Here is a 22,148-nt window from a genome sequence, read left to right as displayed (position 1 = left end):
CCTGCATTGTTACACGTCTCAATAAAATAAGCAACATGTTGCTTTGGGTTGCCATTTCCGTCAAAACATTGAAACTTTGGAGGTTGGTAACCAAGTGGCATCCTTATTTCATCGATTCGACGACTATAGGGTTTGGCATACACCAATGAAGATTGCAACGAATCACCATATTGGACACGAATGGTATCCGCAATCATATGTTGAAGTTGTTGGATGGATAGAAAGCCAACGGAGAGTTGAGTGGCATCACGCAACACATTTTGAACAATTGTTCGATCATGTATATCTTGTTTCTGTTGATGCTCTTGGACTTCTAACTCTTTGGCCTTGGAAAATCCTAAATTTTCCTGATCTTCTTTAACCGGTGGATTTTGCGACTCTAGCTTATGCATGAGTGCGGCAATTTGGGCATCTTTTTCTTTTAACGACTTTGTTAATTTTTCAATAGCTAAAGCCATTTGTTGGATTCGATCATCTAGGCCCGATGCCACTTCTGTGACCATCACTGGCTCAAGTGATTCTTTGGGATCCAGATAAAGATCTACCACTGGAGATGGATCCTGAACGAGAGTTTTTCGTCGAACTCATGATTTTTTTTGTCAAATGAGAGTTTGGCTTTTTGAAGGCAATTTTCATTCTGTTTTTGTTGGAGAATTTCTTTAATAGTGTGACCAGTTGAGTTTTCCCAGTTTTTGTTTTGGCCTTGGTCGCGTGGAAGAGTTCAGCAAATGTCTCTTCGAGATGAGTCATAGTTTGTTTCGCCTTTTTGCCTGCCATTGCTGATGTAGTATTTGAAACTTGAAGATTTTGAGATTAAAAGATGAGAGGATAAGAAGGTCCCACCGAACGTGCCAAGAAATTTGTAGAGCGAAATTTCGTGTATTAAAATACAGAAATCGTTACAAATTGTATTTTGATAAATACAAGTGATGTTGACCTTTTTGTAATTGCAAAATTGTAAAACCCTCTGATTAATGATCCGAATATTTGAAGACGAGGGGCCACGTGGCTTAAATCCTGATCTTCGATAATTTGTTGAAAATTTGATTTGTCGAGATTTAACTTGTTTGGAACTTGAATCTTAAGGCTCGGATTTGGACTTGAATTTGATTTAATTTGAAGAAGACTTTGATCTTCTTGGACTTGGCGTGAACCTGTTTGATTCGAAGAAGATTTTAATCTTCTTGGGATTCACCGAGCTAAGGCTTGATAGAATTTCTTCTCTTCTTTCAGCCTCGAGATTTCTTAAGCCCTTCGTGGCGTTCTCTGCTTTCTTTCTTGCTTGCTTTCTGTGTCTCGTCTTATGGATCATTGGTCTTATTTATAGGGGAGGATTCAGACTAATTTTGGTAATTACTCAATTATATTTAATTAAAAGAGATAATTGAATAATTATGGTTTTATTTATTTTGTTTGTTTATTTTATTTGTTTGTTTATTTATTTAAATTTTGGTATGGCCTTTGGATTTTATGTACTATAGTAGATTTAAATTTAATTGGGCTAATGATTTAAATCAACCCAACCCATTTTATTTTATTATTTTTTTATGTCTACACATACATGCTTCAGTTGGTTCTGCTGAGCTAGTCTGAACCATTTTAATTTATTTAAAAATGAAGATTTTTATAGGCTTCTGATAATGTATTTGTTAAAATATTAGGACCTTAATTGTAGGAGTGGGCACGTACATGTTGGTTCGATATTACTTGTAATTACTTAGGTGATGCACTATAAAGAGTACCCTACTGTAATTACTTGTACCATTTATAGTCATCATTAAAAGCAAAGCTTATCCTTAATACACTTCATAGTCAGCACTTTTTGCATCATAGAAATGGAAAAGAGTTAAACTCCTAAGTGCTTCTTATCGAGTCATTCATAATTAGTTTTCCTATTGAACCTAGTCCATTGGATCTCCAATTGCCAGGTTAGGTTTCCACTAAGATGACTCATTGGGTTTTAGGCTTTAAACCCATTTCCCTCGATGCGCAGTCTATACGCTCTCTAGATAACCCTTTAGTGAACGGATCCGCTAGGTTTTCTTTTGACTTAACAAAATCAATTGATATTGTTCCATTTGAGAGCAACTGCCGAACGGTGTTATGTCTACGACGTATATGTCTCGACTTACCGTTATACACAAAATTTTCAGCCCTGGCTATTGTCGCCTGGTTATCACAATGAATACAAATAGCCGGTACAGGCTTTGGCCATATAGGAATATCTTCTATGAAGTATCTTAACCATTCTGCTTCTTCTCCTGCTTTGTCTAAAGCAATAAACTCAGATTCCATAATAGATCGAGCTATACACGTTTGCTTAGAAGATTTCCATGATATAGCGCCACCACCGAGAGTAAATACATAGCCACTGGTAGACTTTGATTCGTCTGTATCTGATATGCAATTGGCATTACTATATCCTTCAATTACTGGAGGATATTTTCCATAATGTAATGAATACTCTCTGGTCCGTTTCAAGTATCCCAAAACTCTAAGTAATGCATCCCAATGTTGATTACTTGGGTTACTTATGTAATGACTCAGCTTACTTACTGCGTAAGCTATATCAGGTCTTGTACAATTCATCAGGTACATTAAACTACCAATAATTTGGGAATATTCTAACTGTTGTTTCCCATTTCCACTATTCTTGTGAAGAACTATATGTGGAAGAAATGGGTTACTCGTCTCTTTAATATTATGAGTCTTAAACCTCTCAATTATTTTATCAACGTAATGGGTTTGAGATAAGACTATTTCATTTGATGTTCTAGATATCTTTATTCCTAGAATCACGTCTACTTCACCTAGATCTTTCATGTCAAAGTTATTGATAAGTATATTCTTTGTTCTATTGATGACTTCTATATTAGTCCCTAATATAAGCATGTCATCAACATACAAACAGACGAGTACGTATGCCTTTTCGAATTTTTTCGAATATATGCATTTGTCACATCCATTTATGATGAATCCATTCCTAATCATGACGCTGTCAAACTTTTCGTGCCATTTTTTAGGAGCTTGCTTCAAACCGTATAAGGGCTTAACTAGTTTGCAAACTTTGTTCTCTTGTCCTTTTACTATGAAACCTTCTGGCCGTTCCATATATACTTCTTCGTTTAAATCACCATTCAGGAATGCAGTCTTAACATCTATTTGATGTATTTGTAAGTTGTACAAGGCTATAATAGCAATTAAAACCTGAATAGAAGTAATTCTTGTTACTGGAGAATATGTGTCAAAGAAATCAATTCCTTCTTTCTGACGATATCCTTTTGCAACCAGTCGAGCCTTGTATTTGTCTATTGAACCATCAGATCTTAACTTTCTTTTAAAGATCCATTTGCATCCTATTGGTTTAGTTCCCTTAGGAAGATCAACCAATTGCCAAGTATTATTATTCATAATAGATTCAATTTCACTATTTATAGCTTCCTTCCAGAATACAAATTCTGGACTAGTCACAGCTTCTTTAAATGTTTGGGGCTCTTTCTCAATTACGAAAGAAATAAAGTCTGGACCAAAGGATTTAGCGACCTTTGCTCTTTTACTCCTTCTTGATTCAGGTTCTATATTGTTTTCAATAGCATTATCTCGTGTTCTCTTTTGAGTATTCTCAAGAATATCTCTTTATTAGGGAACACATCTTCAAAGAATTCAGCATCTCGAGATTCAAAAATTGTATTGACATGAATGTCACTTATATCAGATTTATGCACAAGAAATCTGTACGCACTACTATTTATGGCATATCCGATAAAAATGCAATCAATAGTTTTAGGACCTAACTTAATACTTTTGGGAGGTGGAATAGCCACTTTAGCTAGGCACCCCCACACTTTTAAGTATTTATAGGAAGGCATTCTACCTTTCCATAACTCATAAGGTATCGAACCAGTTTTCTTATGAGGAACTCTATTCAGAATAAAGTTAGCAGTTAGCACTGCTTCCCCCCACAAGTTTTGTGGTAATCCAGAACTTATAAGCATGGCATTAACCATGTCTTTTAGAGTTCTATTTTTCCTCTCAGCAATTCCATTTTGCTGTGGAGTATACGGGACTGTTGTTTGGTGAATAATACCAAACTTAGCACATAATTCATCAAACATGGACGAATCATATTCACCACCTTTATCGGATCTTAATACCTTAATTGTTTTTCCAAGTTGATTTTCAACTTCGTTTTTGTAAGTAACAAATGCATTCAATGCTTTGTCTTTGCTACTTAATAAATAAACTTGGCAATATCTATTGTGATCATCTATAAACGTGATAAAATATTTTTTACCACCTCGAGTCTGAACAAATTTTAGATCACAAATATCGCTGTGTATTAAACACAACGGTTCACTACTCCTTTCAATTGTGTTAAAAGGATTTTTTAGCAAATTTTGCTTCAACACAAATTTCACATTTATGTTTGTCTTCGGAGTCAAGTTTAGGTATAAGACCTAAACCTACAAGTTTTCTTAGGGAAGCACGATTTACATGTCTTAATCTGCTATGCCATAAATTCGAAGATTCAAGCAAGTAAACAGAAGCATTAGTTTTATTGATAACTTGTGGATACAAATATGTGAATTTTTTGTCCACTACAACAGCATTGGCCTTAAATAGACCATCAAGTAAATAACCCTTCCCAACATACATGCCCCCCTTAGTAAGTATAAATCTATCAGATTCAAACACCATTTTAAATCATTTCTTACTAAGAATAGCTCCTGAAATCAAATTCTTTCTGATATCTGGGACATGTACAACTTTATTAAGCGTCAGTTCCTTCCCCGATGTGAATTTCAGAATAACCTTTCCAATCCCTTCAATATTGGATGTTGTAGAATTTCCCATGTAAAGACACTCATTATGATTCAAGGTCTTATATTCAGCGAATAGACCCTTATCTTCACAGATGTGACGAGTGGCTCTTGTGTCCAACCACCAATCCTTGGCATTAGATACCAAATTAACTTCAGAAACAACAGCAAATAGGTTGATGTCTCCAACATCCGTAGAAATTTTATCCACTTCGGTTATATTGGCTTGGGGCAGTTTCTTTTTCTGTGTATCCTTCTTTTTGCTTCAACAGTCTTTAGCCCGATGTCCCGGATTCTAGCAAGTATAACAGTTGCCTTTGAACCATTTTGCATTGTTGACTTTTTCTTTGTCCATAGATGAGCCAGAACGTTTCCTTTTCTTGTTCTTAGACCCCGAGTCTTCCACCATGTTAGCCTTTGCTTCCATGTTGCAGACATTATTCTTTTCTACAGCCCGGTTGTCTTCTTCAATGCGAAGTCGAACAATTAGATCCTCCATCGTCATCTCTTTGCGTTTATGCTTGAGATAGTTTTTGAAATCTTTCCATAGTGGAGGTAGTTTCTCGATCATAGCAGCAATTTGGAAAGATTCACTCAAAGTCATACCTTCAGCTTCAATATCGTGAAGTAGAACTTGTATCTCTTGAACTTGACTCATAACTGTCTTTGAATCAATCATCTTGAAATCTAAAAATTTGCCGACAATGAATTTCTTCGCTCCGGCATCTTCGGTTTTGTATTTTTTGTCAAGAGACTTCCACAGTTCTTTAGCCATCTTGTAATTACAATACACACTATATAAAGTGTTATCTAATCCATTGAGAATGTAATTACGGCATAAGAAATCCGCATGTTTCCATGCTTCAATAGCTAACTGAGTATTTTTATCAGTAGCATTCTCCGATGTTTGTGCAGGACATTCTTCACGCAGAAATTTTACTAAGTTCAATGTTGTCAAATAGAATAGCATCTTCTGTTGCCAACGTTTGGAATTCGTGCCATTGAACTTTTCCGATTTCTCATATTGTGAAGCCGATGGCACGACAAATTGATTGGAACCAGAATTTGGCGCAATCACAACATTGGTATTGCTCTCAACGGTACCAATCACAGCGCTAGTATTATTATCTGATGTACTAGCCATTTTCTGTAAGACCACAATTACAGAAAATAATCAATAATAGAAATGTAGAAGTAATGAGAAAAATAAAAATCTGTCTTAAGATTGTTGTCGGAAATTCGACTAACGCAATCAAAAGAACAAATAAAATAAGCAGAAAAATAGAAAACAGTAAATGAAGCGAGGTATGCCAATAAAATAAGCAAATCTCCTTAAGACAGATTTCGCCTCCCAATGAAGTGCAAACGGGATTATGGACATCTGTCTCCCAAGATACAACGCTTCTTCCAAAGTTGATACTGCACAATACCAACCTTGTCGATTGAACCAATGAATGATCGTACTCGAACGGAATAACCATGGAAATATAAGAGAATGTTTTTAGAGCAGAATATGGAGAGAGAAGAATTTAGAAATCAATTGAATTCGTAATTGATTTGGTGTGTTAAAAACGAATCTGGGGGTCCTTATTTATAGAGATTGAAGTGTCTCATGGAATAGGTGTATGACATTTCAGGAACTGGTGCACCACTTGGTCTGATTCGTCTTAGCCATTGGATCGCACTATTTTCATGATCTGACGGCCCAGATTGAACCATGAAGTGAAATGTCCATTCATCATGCCTATTCACCAATTTCTGAACAGTCACAGCCATGCAGATGCCATACGTACATCTAACCATCATGCAGGACGAAGGGCCTCCCCAGCTCCTCGCGATGATGCGTACGTGCGAAATGCCAAGTGCGCCTCTAAAACGCCCAATGCGTACGCGTGCCGGGACAGGGTCCGGGTCCGAGGAGCGGCGCGAGTGGTGTGAAGCACCACTCTAGTGGTGACTAGCCTTTGGCTAGCTAAAGTTAGCCAAGTAGTAGGTAACTTATTAAATTATTTATTATTCACACAACCCACAATATATATACAAGACTATTTTCTTGTAAACTTTCGATGTGGGACTCCTTTCCATATAAAAAACACTTAAAATGGGCTTATCAACATATGGGCCTATATTGGAGATTTTTCCAATTCACCCAAATTAATTGCAATGACCCACATCCTTAAATATTACATTTAATTATTTTAAACCCAACTCAAATTCAATTAATTCCAACAGAACTCCCAGAAGAGATGGCAAGAATGGTGGGGTGAGTCCTCAGTGATTCAGAAGTAATCGCATTGTGCCATGGTTGCTTTTGATCACTCTCTGAAATTATGGTGGATTCTATGTCCAGTCAAGGTGGGCTCATGGGAATAATAAAGAAGGGCTTTTCAGTGGTGGTTATGGAGGTGAATCAAGTTATGGGAATTTAGAGGCACAACTGGAAAATAGAAGGGACTTGATTGGTAATGAGGGTTCTTGGGCAGCTAAATTATGAAATGATACAAATCAGTCAAGTTCGAAGAATCTGGACGTGATTTTGACAAAGAAGGATAATGTTGATTCAACAAATAGTATTAAATCATCAAAGAAGAAAGGCAAGAAATCAGGACGTAGTTCGCGTAGGAAGACCCATAGTGAGCCAAAGGTGGTGGTGGAAGTTGTAGACAGTGGTGTTGATGTGCAGGAAGAGGAAATTCAAAGGCGAAATAGGACTTATGGCTTTTGGTTGGTCCATTTGGTTCCATAGAGGAAAGGATTATGGAGTGGAGTCCGGAGAAAAGGTCAGGAACCTGTGACAGGAAGGGTGCGTTTGTGCGTCTTGTTGGGTCTAGAAAGTTTGTTTTGATATTCCACGAGCTCTCCATGACTGGCACCCCACTGGCGATGATGGAGTTGGCAACTGAGTTTTTGAGTTGTGGCGCCACCATTTCTGTTATAGTCCTTAACAAAAAGGGCGGTCTAATGCCAGAACTTGCTCGAAGAAAAATCAAAGTGCTAGAGGACAAAACAGACCTCAGCTTCAAAACTGCCATGAAAGCGGATCTCATTATTGTAGGTTCAGCCGTCTGTTCATCGTGGATTGGTAAGACATTCTTGATGTTCTGTGAAACCTGGATAAAATTATTTATTTCGTCATCAATTGTTTACATTTTGTAAATGCTTGTTACGATTCCTTTGATAAGTCATATTTGATTATTGCGAAATAATAAATAAACATTACAATTCATGTTTGGTTCAGGCGTTTGTCATAATTGTGGTGTGCAGGTTCTGGGAACGGCTTCTGGAGGCACCAAAGAGACTGTCAAACACAATGTAAGTGGTCTACTCCATCCTCTGGGGCGTCTGGGTGCTCGAGTTCTTGCAAAACATCTTCAATTTCTGCTCAAGAACGTATCCGTTTGGCAGGCAATGGGGACAAAAGGTGGAGAGGAAGTAGAGAAAAAGTACTTGAAGAAGCATATGAACCAGAAGTTTGGCGAGGTCCTGTAGAAGAGCATGAGAATTAAGTAACATCTACCAAAGCACATAGTTGATTATTTAGCTGGTGTACTTGTTCCCTAAATGATACCGTAGAATACCAAATTAATGAGTGTTTCTCTTGTACTTGAATTGCATGTATTTGTGAAATGGCACTACAGAGAAATGAATGTTAGAGAAGGGAAAAAAGCAAAATGGAAAAATGATTTAATCTGAAATATTTGTGTTCATTTTCATAGTCAAGCAACCCCAACAATTTCTCATACATAAACCAGAGCATTGATGGTATGTTCGACATACTTGGACAATACTTCGTAGAACAACTAACAAAACTGCACCTTCCATTAGGCTATCCAGCTAAGAATCAGAGCCCTCTGTGGGATCAGCAGTATGAACATATTTGTTCTGATTTAGACCTCAAAATGCTCCCCATTATTAATATGCATCGTGCATCTGAATTTGAATATGAGAATATTATTATTAAGTGGATCGTCTTGTTGCAGTTTATTCTCACTTCCCTCCTCATGGATCGATATTAAATGGATCATCATTCTTGCCCAATCATTTAAGGGTTATTCTTGGTGTACATAAGGGTGTCCATAATACGCCCCCCTATTGGAAGGGTGCCTTTTGGTCACAGACAACCTTATGTGTTTGGTGATATACACCAAGAATAATCCATCATTTAAATGTATTACGCATTCATTCAATCTCTCTAAGACTGGTCATTTGTCTACACAAAAACTCATTAATTTAGAGTTTTATGGTAAAAAGAAGATAGAATTTTTTATTATTGAGATCTTAATCGAAATAATTTAACTCTTAATACAAGATCATTCAAATCAGGTTTTTTTTTTTTTTTTTTTTTTTTGGGATAGGTAGATTGTAAATACTGGTACTGTACTTCAAGTACGCGATGGTATTGATTGTTGTATTATCATATATCCTACCATTCTCTAAAGGAAATGTCATACATTCTCAAAGTCGAGTACCATACATTACTGGACCCAATAAGGGCCAAAAAGCGAAGCCACTAAAATCTTATGTTCTGTCTAGTTATTGCATGTGGTGTGCCTAATTGGTAAGAATTCAAATGAATCAAAGAAGACGAAGTTAAAATCTTGTATGTTACACTTTAAAATATTGTTCACTAATTTGTACATACAACCTCATCTAGCTTCCATTATTGAAATCGACAATATATTGGAGCAATAATTTTTTGTCGTAATTTCACTCTTCCCTTCGTGTGAACTGCTTTCAATAAAGAATGATGGTTGCTTTGGTGCCGACAATTGCACCGTATTATTTGTAAGCATTGAAACCACATCTGTCATGGAGGGCCTGTCTCCAAGCTAATCTTGAACACATAACAGACCCACGTTAATACATCTCACGATTTCATCCTCAGGGCTCGAATCATCCAGTCTTGAATTCATTAACACCCTCGATTTCTTCATTTCGCTTAGTATAGATACTTTCTCTGTTTGCGTTCACCGTCGCTCAACAGTAAGATGATACCGATAACATGATTTTACAGCTTTCTTCAAGTACTCCGAAGCTAAGTATAATTGGTTCCGACCAAAGTAACCAAGCTGTAACAAATATTGTTAAAATAAATGATAGAATATTCGACAGAAAAACAAAGGAAAAAATATATATTTACCACTTCTCTCCTGTATGGTAACTCTGGATTTCCATATTCCCAGTACTTATTCAAGAAAGTCTTTTCCTCTTTACTTGGAGGCCACAAATGCCCGACTGGAAATTTCTTGAGAGATGCATTTTGATATACATAAGGATCTTCAGCTATTTCATTTAATACTTTGCAGCTATAAAGAAATATAAAAAATTTATATTCAATTACATATTTATTTTATTTTACTGTCAAATCGTTTTGCCAAGTTTGTATGTAATTTTAAATCAAGATTGCCTATTAATTCTACGTACCTTAAACTTAATGTTAGTGATATCAGTTAATGAATTCGCTGCTACTCAAGCCATAATGTCGATGGCAAGATCTATCGGGATAGTTCCAATTGTTGAGATAATGCACTTTGCGTTGTTGTGCACATTTTGTCCCGCAGAATATAGTAGTAAGCCATATCCGCCACTTTCTAGCTGTCAGTTTGTGCTTCTCATGAGCATAGGTGGATTCTACAGAGAAGTAATAAAATAGTTGATTAGCTCAAGGGTTCGAATCTTGAAATATGAATTTGGCTCTTGGGTAAGTACAAGTGTACAAGCAACCTTCCACCCTGTACCCTTGGAGGCATAACCTGCGATTTACCTCCCTCACGATACTCCAGGGCAGGGGCGGTGGGGGACCCTTAAGGTTGGGGTTCAACCTTTATAATTAGTTCATTTTGTACTAAAGAAGATAAAAAGAATAAAATTTACTATCTAACCTGTCTGCATCTCTTTTAAGTATAAAAATCTCCCTATCTGCATACCCAGATGCGTAGAAATTCGTTTCTTTCCAAATCTCACAACCAGTTCCATATTGGGTGGTGTGAGAAGCGTAAGCATTACATGAACAATTCTGCTCACACTTGTCCTGACACTCAAAAAATGCGCTTTCACCAAATCTGTAACCATCACCAAGCATGTAACCCACCCTACTCTCAAACCAATAACCAGGCTCTACAATCGGGCAATGTCTTTTTCACACATCCTTCATCCAGATTCAAGAAAGAATAAACACCAAAGGATTCTAACACTATTCCCATCACAATACCAGATGGATCTATTTTGTAATATAAGAAAGATATATTCTCATTTACTGAATACGTAAGGTATTTTTCATTCTCATTTGAAATGAAAGTGAAGTCGCCATCAAGTAATTTGGCAAGGTTAGCGAAACGTTCGTTGCCCCAAATGCCAGTAGTTCCATACACATTTCCCTCATACCATATTATCAATTGGTTTCTGCCATTTGGGTATCCACAAATGGTAAATGATCCTGATGATGGTACTTCTTTGCTTATTCAACCAGTAAGCGACCACTGATACCCTATTTTGAAATTGATACCCATCCTTATTCCAGGTAGAATCGTGTCCGTCGGATAATCAAAGCTTTGCCACACGGTTTGGTTTACAGAACCATCCGGGTTCAGTTCTCTCAGAACAAAATTGCCATTATCTAGCAGTGTAGCACTTGCATTAATAATGGTTACTGGGACTGAATTAAAAACACTGGCTCCTCTGGAATTAACCTTCAACTTTCCATCAGTGTCAATTAAAAGACTCCCCGATGCATCAGCAATCGGATTGTTTCGGTTGGCCACCCACACGGTCTGATCATAAAGTGGAAGATTGGCTTCCCCATAATTTAGAACGTTTCACCATTTAAAATCAATTGAAATTTATTTATTCCTCAAACTGAATTTTAAAATTATATCTTTATTAATGTTTGCTAAAAAAATAACTTTTAAACACATTCAAACATTCTACTCGACTAAATTACACAGCAGTGCAAGAAGTTTGGCAAGCTCTGATTAATGAAACAATTTCAAGAACAGCACAAATTTATGTGGTTTGGGGATAATACTCCAACATCAACCCTTTTCATCCATCTTGGTAGTTTCCACCACCCGAGATTTTGGCCCTTTTTTGAGCTCCATTCTTCTAAAAAAATTATTTTTTCAAAACTCATTTTCAACAACACATTCTTCAATAAAATAATATTACGCGCAAACCCAAAACTTTTCTTTAATTTTTAACCACACATTCTCCATCAATGACTATTTAAAAATGCATTCTTTCTCTTGAAATGGTGCTCAAACAAGGGTCATGATGGACTTAAAATTTGTGCCCCATTATTTCGAACGACGTGACCGTTGACACAGAATTAACGGTACGGAATCCATTATGACGAATACTAACTAGAACAAAAAAGCTACCTTGAAGTTCCAAGCATCATTCAAGAATAGTCCTTGCTTCTTCTTCAGAAAAATGGCACGGACACTGGTTCTATTCAAATGATGAAAACAAGAATATTACACACTCAAGAGTCTGTTAATCTTCCTTGTGAACACCAGATTTTTCACAACCCCCCCCCCCATCCTTTATACATTCTTTAATAGACTATTACTTGAAGGTATTGAGATATCAATTAACTAATAACAGACATTGACACAGTAGATATTTAACTGCCAAAATCTGTTATTAACAAAATAAACTGAGCAATGCAATCAAAGCCTGCTAAGCTTCTTGAGAATAAAGAATTAGTAGCCACAGTACTATAACATCCATATACAGACCTGAGTTGACTTGTTCGTAAGGTCTATTGTACCGTATGATACCAGATAGTAATTAAGAATAAAACATAAGCTAAAATCTTCTTATTTTAGACAATATGCTCTTTACCCCTATCAGGTATTGGTACGAAAAGTGATATTGTTTAATATTTGGTAAGCAAGACTGGAGAATGATGGAAGGGATTAAAGAAGACAATTCAAAATCTCATCTCTTGTAGTGAACCATAATCTTCTATAAAATGTGGTATTATCTAGCTTCCATCACTGTAATTAACTGTACATTGGTACAATTAGGTGCTAAGCTGGTTTCACATTCCCCTTCTCGTGCACCGCTCTCAATGAAGAATGCTTGTTGTTTTGGTACCGGCTCATGCACACTATCGTTTGTCAGCATAGAAACCACATCTATCATGGAGGGCCTGTCATTGGCTTGGTCTTGAATGCATAACAGACCTACATTAATACATCTGACAATATTATCCTTCGAGCTCGAAACATCCAATCTTGAATCCATTACCTCTAGAACTCTTTTTTCCATCCAAAGCTCCCATCCCTGAGATAGGACAAGTTGTCATGCAAAGAGTTGATTTAAAGAAGAAAAGAAAAGATAGTTTAAGCATCTATATAGTTTAAGTATCTATATATAATAAAGAGGGACTCACAATCCTGCGAGGTTGAACGGGTGCTTCGTTGGGTAGCAGCTATGATTTCTCTTGCCACTCACAATTTCAAGAAGTAAAACTCCAAAACTAAATACATCGGACTTCATTGACACGATGCCTTTCATGGCGTACCCAAGAGACATGTATCCGCTGAAACAACGAATACATATACTTAGGGGGATACTTGCATATTGTTAATATGTACATGTTTATCAATTAATATTGTTTACTTACTAAGTTCCGACGTTTTTTTTGGTGTTTGCTTCAGTTTGTTGCACTGCAAAAATTCTAGCCAATCCAAAATCTGATATTTTTGGATTCATGTTGTGATCAAGCAAGACGTTGCTGGCTGTCAAATCTCAATGAATCACCATCAACCTTGAATACTTGTGGACGTAGAGTAGTATTTGAGCAACTCCTTCTATAATGTTCATTCGGTCTGTCCAATTTAGTAATTCTCTTCTGCTCGAATCTATGCAGTCAGGAATCTTAAGATCAGTAAGTTGATCAGAACAAGGTTATATACTCAAGAAACCTTAATTTTTGAACACAATGTAAACCCATCAATTAATCGCAAAACACACAAAGAATAATAAATTTTACGAACAGGCATCTTCTCTCAATATATCTATTACAAGCACACAGAAACAAATATGCCAGAATATATTAAACATAACGAATGAAACATAAACCTCGTATGCATGCAAGAATACAAAATTCGAATCATATAGAGAAGATTAGGAAATATTATATACGTACCTAAAATTTTGAATAATACGGTCGATAACTGCAAAAATTCAAAATTCACCTCGATCTCAAAGAAATTTGGTTTTCTATTTGCTTGGAAAAATCTAGAGGTGGTGCTTCAAGTTATATATAGGAAAAGATTTTTGCATGTCTAATCCTTTAAGGATAAGGGAACGGGTTTTCTGCGAATTGTTTTTGGTAGGAATGGAATGTTACCATATTTGATCATAATTTTGCATTAATAGTAAGCACTTTTTTCTTTCCTTTTTTTTTTCTGACTAGATGGAATTTTGGGAACGTTGATTAATATTGCCAATTAACAACTTTGTATCAAGTTTTGGCAAGTCGAGTGAATTTACTCTATATTTTCTCAAAATTACAAGGTATGTTTAGGACATATTGGTCGAACAAGAAGTGGTATTTTTAATGACTAGTTAGAGTTGAACATGCATTGCACGTTACTTTGAAATACTATATATAAGTGCTGTAAAAATAATATTTAATACTCTTATATATTGCATCAACGAAATCATGGCGGGGGCTTTAGTTCTGTCAATTAATATCCTTAATATAGTTTCTGGGGAAAGGCATGTACAATTGAAGGGATCTGGGAATCCACAAAGATTAGTTACAATGTTGTATAGTGTAAAAACAATGCCTCTAAGGATCAGGAATTTCTCAAGATTGCGAGAACCTAATGCCTTAGATATGATGCTAAGTCAAACTGGCCAGTGACTCCAATCGAAGGTATCTGGTGCCACCCCTGTAACACTACAAAGAAAATGCAGATTTGCACCACCAGCCATGTTGTCGCGCCGTACACAGAAGGCAATAAAAGCTGTTCTACTTGCACAAGAGGAGTCAAGACGACTTGGTCATAATTTTGTGGGAACTGAGCAGATTCTGTTGGGACTTATTGGTTGCTGCTAAGGTTCTCAAGCGAATAGGAATTAATTTGAAAGATACCCATCTAAAGGTGGAGAAAATAATTGGAAAGGGTAGTGGATTCGTTGATGTGGAGATACCTTTTACTCCTCGTGCAAAGCATGTTTTAGAACTCTAGCTGGAGGAAGCTCTCCAGCTAAGCAACTTTTTTTATGATTTCTTTAAATGTGTGCTAGTTTCTGGAGAGTGTCTTTGCTTCCTGGTGCACATGATAGGCTCTCTTACTTCATCTAATTCTAATATACAGTTTTACTGTTCCAATCTTATTTCTCTCTTATAAATAAGGGTCCTATTTTTATGTTAGCTTCATATTTTCACGTGATTATTTGTGTGGATCGATTATTATCAATTTCTTTTGCTTTGAAATTTATTGCCTTTTGATATAGGTCAAAATTACATTGGATCAGAACACTTGCTTCTGGCATTGCTTCGTGAGGATGAAGGCGTGGCAGCTCGTGTTCTAGAGAACTTAGGTGCTGACCCAAGTAATATTCGTAGACAGGCAAGAATCACTACTTCTCTTTGCTTTCTGGTGATTCCCTTAAAACTGACTGTCTATATGTTGATCCATTTGGGCAATTAGGTTATTAGAATGGCAGGCGAGAGTTCGGAAGCTGTTGGTGCTGGTGTTGGAGGTGGAAGTTCAGGCAACAAGATGCCTACACTGGAGGAGTATGGTACTAATTTAACCAAGCTAGCTGAGGAGGTAATCGTCTCACTGTATTTCTTGATGCCTGGAAGCATTAACTTTTGCATGTTCATGGAGAGCTTGATGTCTTGGTTTTAGGGTAAATTGGACCCTGCTTTTGGAAGGCAGCAAGAAATTGAACTTGTCACTCAGATTCTGGTGCAGCGTACAGAAAATTACCCCTGCCTCATTGGAGAACCTGGCATTGGGATGACAGTAATTGTAGAGGGCCTTGCTCAGAGAACTGCCAATGGGGATGTTCCTGAGACCATTGAGGAGAAAAAAGGTAAATTACTATATGAAACCTAAAGGCAGATTGGTTATCTGATACCCCAACGTTGCGTTTGGTATAAGTTTAGAATAGATAGTGCTATCCACTTATCCACCACTCGTTTCTATCTATTTATAGATTATTCTTTCCAAACAGAGGCTACTTTAATGCTTTCTATTAAATACTGAAAACCTATTAGTATTTTAAGATGACTATCTGTTGCGGAAGCTCTCTCAAAAGGATCTTCAAATGGTGGTTTTTCAGGCTCAGTCCAACGTACCTTTCTCTACCAACAACCAATCCAAACGGCTCCAAACCACAACCAATTGATTCACTTTGGTTGCTATTCAATCTTACCCACGCAGGACAAGAAAGGATGATGATTTATCGCCACAAAGGCTAAGAGAAGACACCACAAAGCTATACTATGAAAGAACCACCAATTGAACACGTTATACAAGCTAGATACTTCTGGACACCTTTTTCTCACACAAAAGGAGGGCAGCCGGGATTCACTAGTTCTTCTCTCAAAATCACACAATCATCATATGAAAGTGGCTAGGGTTATAGCCAAATATATACTCTAGGGTTAGGCTTTAAGTTGGACCAATAAAGGGGTAAACGGGCCAAGTTCAAGCCATCCATAAGGAATACAATTGGGCCGGGTGTAGCTCATGGATTTGTTTGTTGGACTTATTTCATTTATTGACCTATGCCTATGAAATAATATTAACCTACGTTAACATCATAACCCGGGATTTATTGGGTATCAAAAACCCAACAAATCTTCACCTTGATGCCCAATAAATCTGTAAGCAATCAAAACACACAGTTAACACTTGCATAATCAAGGTAGCCAATAAACTTGGATCACAGACCTTACCTCGTGTTTCCAACTTGAAACATATACCATACCTACTCTATGTATTCACTGGGGCTAAGGTAAAAAAAAACCCAAGTAGAAGCAAATATTTAACAGTAAACAATCAAGAGCAAATACATATGCGATGACGATATACTATAGGATAACACACACAGATCTTTTCAGAAACACGTTCACATAGAACCATAGATTAACACCCAGTCAATCAAACCACGGTCAACCACATATGCAACACATGCATAAATGACCCTAAGAAAAGATCTCACCACACTTATCATATCCCATTCCGTGTTGCTCACACCTGGAGAACACATATCTCCTCTCATCGTCCACCAAGCTCACTAGACAGATCACTCAACTCATGTCTAACTGGCAAGTCACAATAGATCCTAAGTCCACGGGATAATAATTTATCTCCACATCACTTCTCCCAACCTATGTGGATAATGGGTCTCCACTTAACAGAAGTGATAGAAGTGTCTCTCTCACACTCCACCTGATCAAGGTCTCTTTCCAGATAAATGATTCTAGACATTTGATCACATCTCCACTCGTGATCCATATGTCACACTCCACATCCCCGGTACAAAACCACCATGTACCACTAGGCATCTATACTCCACCTCACCAAAAGACACACAACACACTGCTAATACATCCTAACCCACTATGCATGTAAGCAATTACACCAAGTAATCCTAATGTCTCAAATTCATGCAAATGCACATATCAAATACATTGAGATGTAGCAAATAATCACGCAACAAAATTTAGACAATTACACACATGCAGAAAATGATCACACACAGATGCATATGCAGTGACTAGGTTTACACTCAATAAACCTCACTGGAGTCATAACTCGACCCCTCAACCAAATTCGTCTCACCTCTCATCTTTCCCTTCAGCTTATCTTTCTTCTTGGGACAGTCCTCATAACACCTTCTACCACTAGACTTGTCTCGTCCCTTACCCTTCTTCTTACTACCCTCATCACTCGAGTCACTACTCGAATCACAACCGTCTTGAGTTCTACCCAAATTCATTTGCTTAAACTTCATCCTACTCCTCATCATATGTAACTCGCCACTCCTCTTATCCTCTTTTTCAGCCTTAATCTCCATCTCCTTACTCCTAAGTGAGTCTATGACAATCTCGGGTGTTAAGGTGTCCCTACCATACTTAATTACATTCTTAACTTCCCTATATGAATCAGGCATGGAATTAAGCAGGATAATAGCCTTATACGTTTCAGATACCTCTTCATCACAGTTAACGATGTCTTGAACTAATTTATTAAAGACATCCAGATTATCATCAAGATCCTTTGAAGGATTCATTTTAAAGCTGAAAAATCGTTCAAGTAAGTACAATTTATTAGGAGTTGACTTAAGCAAATATAAGTCCTCCAACTTTTCCCAAAGTTGTTTTGTAGAATCCAGTTTTCCTACTTTTTTCAAAACAGTATCAGACAGGTGTAAAATAATTGAAGTGTATGCAAGTTCATCATACTCTTCTTTTTGTACTTTTGTTAAATTTGCAAGAAATTTGCCATCTATGGCTGTTGAAACTTTTTGTTGGATCAAAATACCCTTCATCTTTTGTTGCCAAATTAAAAAATTCTCTTTCCCATTAAAAATTTCAACTTCAAAGCGTGAAGACATTTTTAAAAAACTAGAACAACCAAAAGCACAGATAGGTCACACAAAGTTATCCTACGGCTGCAATATATACCGTTCTAGATTCCCAGGGTTTCGTAAGATTCACGATCTTAGATCAAGGGAATGTTCGAACGGGTCAAGTCCATGTGTTCTAACAGGAAAATCAATGCAACACGAAAAGTATGTAAACAAAAGTTCGAATTTCCACGCAACAAGTCTCACACAGTGACTATATGACAGGTAAAGCACAAAATCAACTACCAACTTGCAATCAAAACTCAAAACTTCAAAAACAGAGCAAATAATTCCTAAATTTTCTAGCACAAGCAATGGTTGTCAAGCAATGACAACCCCCAATCCTAACGATCACCCTACACGATGATCTGCTAATGCTGAAATTTAAAACTAAGTTAAGCCAATATACCAGAGCGGACCTATCTGAGTCCGTAATTTATGAGAGTTGTGAATCTATCACTTTAGGACCACCACTATTCATCCTAAAGTCTCTGGAAACTGCAGCAACCAAAAAATCACGATTGAGTCCCGAACGCCCGAAGAACAACGCTGTCCAGATTCTTCTGCGTACCCTGAAACAGAAAACTTTCAACACGAAAAATGTCAGAAATAGTATAAGGAACAAACTACCTGAAGGATCGTAGCCAAACAATGCTCCACACGCCCTCACGCGCGTCTCCTTCCCTCTGCGCGTGGGATTCACGCGCCACCACACGCTCTGCCTTCGACTGACACGCGCGGGCCTGCAGGGTTCGCCTCCTCCTGCATGTCATGCCAGTGGTCTCCGTTTTCCCAAACCCCTTCTGGATTGATCAGAAAACGCGAAAAATAGAGACTGATTATAACAGTTTTTGGACAGCTTCTTCGATCTGATTTTGGCTGCGTTTCTGTCGATTTTCTTGACGATTTCTGGTAGATTTCACGAGCCAAAACCTTCACCTTGAAGCTCTGATACCAATTGTTGCGGAAGCTCTCTCAAAAGGATCTTCAAACGGTGGTTTTTTAGGCTCAGTCTAACGTACCTTTATCTACCAACAACCAATCCAAACGGCTCCAAACCACAACCAATATATTCACTTTGCTTGCTATTCAATCTTACCCATGCAGGACAAGAAAGGATGATGATTTATTGCCACAAAGGCTAAGAGAAGACACCACAAAGGTATACTATGAAAGAACCACCAATCGCACACGTTATACAAGCGTTCTGGACACTTCTGAACACCTTTTTCTCACACAAAAGGAGGGCAGCCGGGATTCACTAGTTCTTCTCTCAAAATCACACAATCATCATATGAAAGTGGCTAGGGTTATAGCCAAATATATATTCTAGGGTTAGGCTTTAAGTTCGGCCAATAAAGGGGTAAACGGGCCAAGATTCAAGCCATCCATAAGGAATACAATTAGGCCGGGTGTAGCTCATGGACTTGATTGTTGGACTTATTTCATTCATCGACCTATGCTTATGAAATAATATTAACCTATGTTAATATCATAACCCGAGATTTATTGGGTATCAAAAACCCAACACAATCCTTTCGGGTTATAACCTACTGGGACCAAGTTGAGAAAGCGGTGTTAGCATAAGTGAAGAAGAAGTTTAAACAAACGGAATTGGCCCTACAAGAAGAGCAGCAATCACGCAACAAAATGAACTCTCTTTCCACCGATCCTTGTATTGCCAAACATATCCTTGCTTTATCCGGGTAAGAATTTTAAAACCTTTTTTTCCCCAAAAAAACTTCAATAGACATGGGAAATTTCAAGTATTCATATTAGGTTTTTGGGTTGTTTAAAAGATTGGGATTTTTTGAAAACTTGAATGCGAATTAACCTGTGGGAAAGTTGGAAATTTTCCTAATCGATTGGTATAGATGACTTTTCTTGGTTAGGTGGTTTGGTGCAAGTCTTTTTATTTTAATCAATTATCCGGATTGAATTCTTTGTCAGCTTAGTTTGAATTAGCTCTAAGTTCATGTAAGAAGCACGACGAACATGGAATTGTATGGAGTCCTTACTCTTGGGACGCTATTGGAAAACTACCTCCATTAAAAGCCTGCTGTTTTTACTTCTGTAGGAGTTTATGATTCTATGTTAAGTAGAGACATTGGAAGAAGGAACTAGCTCCAGGTTAGCTCATGCTCTATAGGCTACGTAATATGAACAATTTGCTACTTTATTGTGATATTGCTCAATTGCTGTCCTTGTGTGGATTTAGTGGAAGATGTTTGTTAAGTTGGGAAGTTTGTAAGAAGAGGAAAAAATGCACTGCAAGCTAGCTGTATGCCGTTAAGCAAGCTGAAAGTCCTTTTTACAGAACTTCTAGACCTGATCTCAGTGCCCAACTCTTTTAACTGTTTATGGATTTTGTAATGTTGTATAAATTCATGCCCTTATTTTATTAGCCTTAATATGAATACTATTCAAATCTTTATTGTAGATTCATGCCCTAGGTGCTGCACTAATAATAGTATCTTTTTATCTCGTGCTCCACCCTTAATTGACAGTCCCCTTCTTTCTTTGCCTCGTGTCTTATTGTCTATTGTTAAAATTTGCGCATGTAAAAGTTTAGGTTGCCTCCTCCTTTCATTTTTTTTTTTATTTGATGCAATTGGGATCAAATAAACTTCCCTGTGGAATAATTTATGCGCGCGGTTTCATACAGCACAAAAAAGAAGGTCTTTGTTCCCTCTGTCAAAAAGATCAGAGTAAAAATCTCATAAGTAATTGTGAGCTGACCTCTTTCAACAATTATACTCTGTCACCGACCTTAATTCACATTAATTCCTGGCTAATACTTGTAATTACAACATCATTTTTCAATTGAATTGATATACTGATGAAATACTAATGTGCCTATCTTGTTTTTATGGCTGACATGTTAATGGTTTTATAATTTGTTTCATGATTTCCAGTGCAGAAAATGTTCCTGCTCAGTACCACGAAGGATATATCAAAGCTCGGTCATGGGCCTATAGTTCATTGGATCTGTACAAGGTAATGAGTATGTGGTTGACTAACTTCTTGTTTCTTTGAGCTCATAATCGCATCTCAAGTAATGTTTACTTATTCTATGTAAACAATACCATATTTAATGATATGTTCAAATGGTTAGTGAATTTGTAATTACTACAGAAACTCTTGAATGCTGCAGTGTTGCCATGCACATATATTTGAACTCTCAAGATGGCTAATTTCAAAATATTTATGTTTCTTGAACTTGAGCTGGAGGGCTATGCTCTTTTCCTATCAACACCACAGAAACAATTTTTGGTAAAATTTAGAGAAAAACAGAAAGTATCAGCAAGAGAGTGTAAGAGTTGCAAACATTTTGGTACTAAGATCTCATGTAATGATAATGAGGTTCCTGTGCTGGATGAGATGGATTTTTGACTCAGTGTCAGTGAATCTACAAAAAGAAGTCATGGATATCAAAGTCAAGGATCACCATGAACAGGATTCAGTCTGACATCCCAGCAAGAGAGATCTAAACAAAATGGAATCTTATATCACGAAACCAGTAAACTAGTACTAATTTAAATCAGAAGGGGTGTGATCATTTCAAACATCAGATACATCCGTTGGTCCTTCTTCCTCCTCTTCTCTTCTTGTCTGATCTTTCCTGAGAAGCTCTTTTGCCGACTTTAACTATCCAGCTAAAACCTCTGCATCGTGTCGGGCTTCAACCAACTCAGCCTGCATAGTAGAGACTTGTGCTTCAAG

General features: G+C 37.2%; 1 protein-coding gene, 1 long non-coding RNA gene and 1 pseudogene across 3 annotated transcripts; all 3 read left to right on the top strand.

The window, feature by feature from the left end:
* The first annotated feature begins 7,047 nt into the window (after window positions 1-7,047).
* Window positions 7,048-8,836, top strand: LOC111406419 (annotated as a pseudogene).
* Window positions 8,837-15,489: 6,653 nt separating this feature from the next.
* On the top strand, window positions 15,490-16,073 carry LOC111406418 (chaperone protein ClpC1, chloroplastic-like). Its single transcript, XM_023035848.1, has 3 exons — window positions 15,490-15,613; window positions 15,695-15,881; window positions 16,066-16,073. Exons 1-3 carry the CDS (start codon window positions 15,500-15,502, stop codon window positions 16,071-16,073), a joined length of 309 nt encoding a protein of 102 aa, XP_022891616.1. The 5' UTR covers window positions 15,490-15,499.
* A 3,925-nt stretch (window positions 16,074-19,998) lies between these two features.
* Window positions 19,999-21,644, top strand: LOC111405154. Of its 2 annotated transcripts, XR_002704746.1 has the most exons (3): window positions 19,999-20,131; window positions 20,503-20,555; window positions 21,341-21,644. It is a non-coding gene; the product is annotated as an uncharacterized LOC111405154 (long non-coding RNA). The 2 variants fall into 2 exon arrangements; XR_002704745.1 differs by having other exon boundaries at window positions 19,999-20,555.
* Window positions 21,645-22,148: the final 504 nt, after the last annotated feature.

Source organism: Olea europaea, chromosome 12, assembly GCF_002742605.1.
Source record: "Olea europaea var. sylvestris chromosome 12, O_europaea_v1, whole genome shotgun sequence".
Taxonomy (NCBI): domain Eukaryota; kingdom Viridiplantae; phylum Streptophyta; class Magnoliopsida; order Lamiales; family Oleaceae; genus Olea; species Olea europaea.
This window is presented reverse-complemented; position numbering and strand designations above follow the sequence as displayed.

What these genes read in the sequence shown, in the direction of transcription:
- LOC111406418 (XM_023035848.1), top strand. Translation starts at nt 15,500, where the DNA reads ATGGCAGGCGAGAGTTCGGAAGCTGTTGGTGCTGGTGTTGGAGGTGGA. An exon ending in TAACCAAGCTAGCTGAGGAG is followed by an intron (nt 15,614 to 15,694) that starts GTAATCGTCTCA and finishes TCTTGGTTTTAG; the next exon opens with GGTAAATTGGACCCTGCTTT.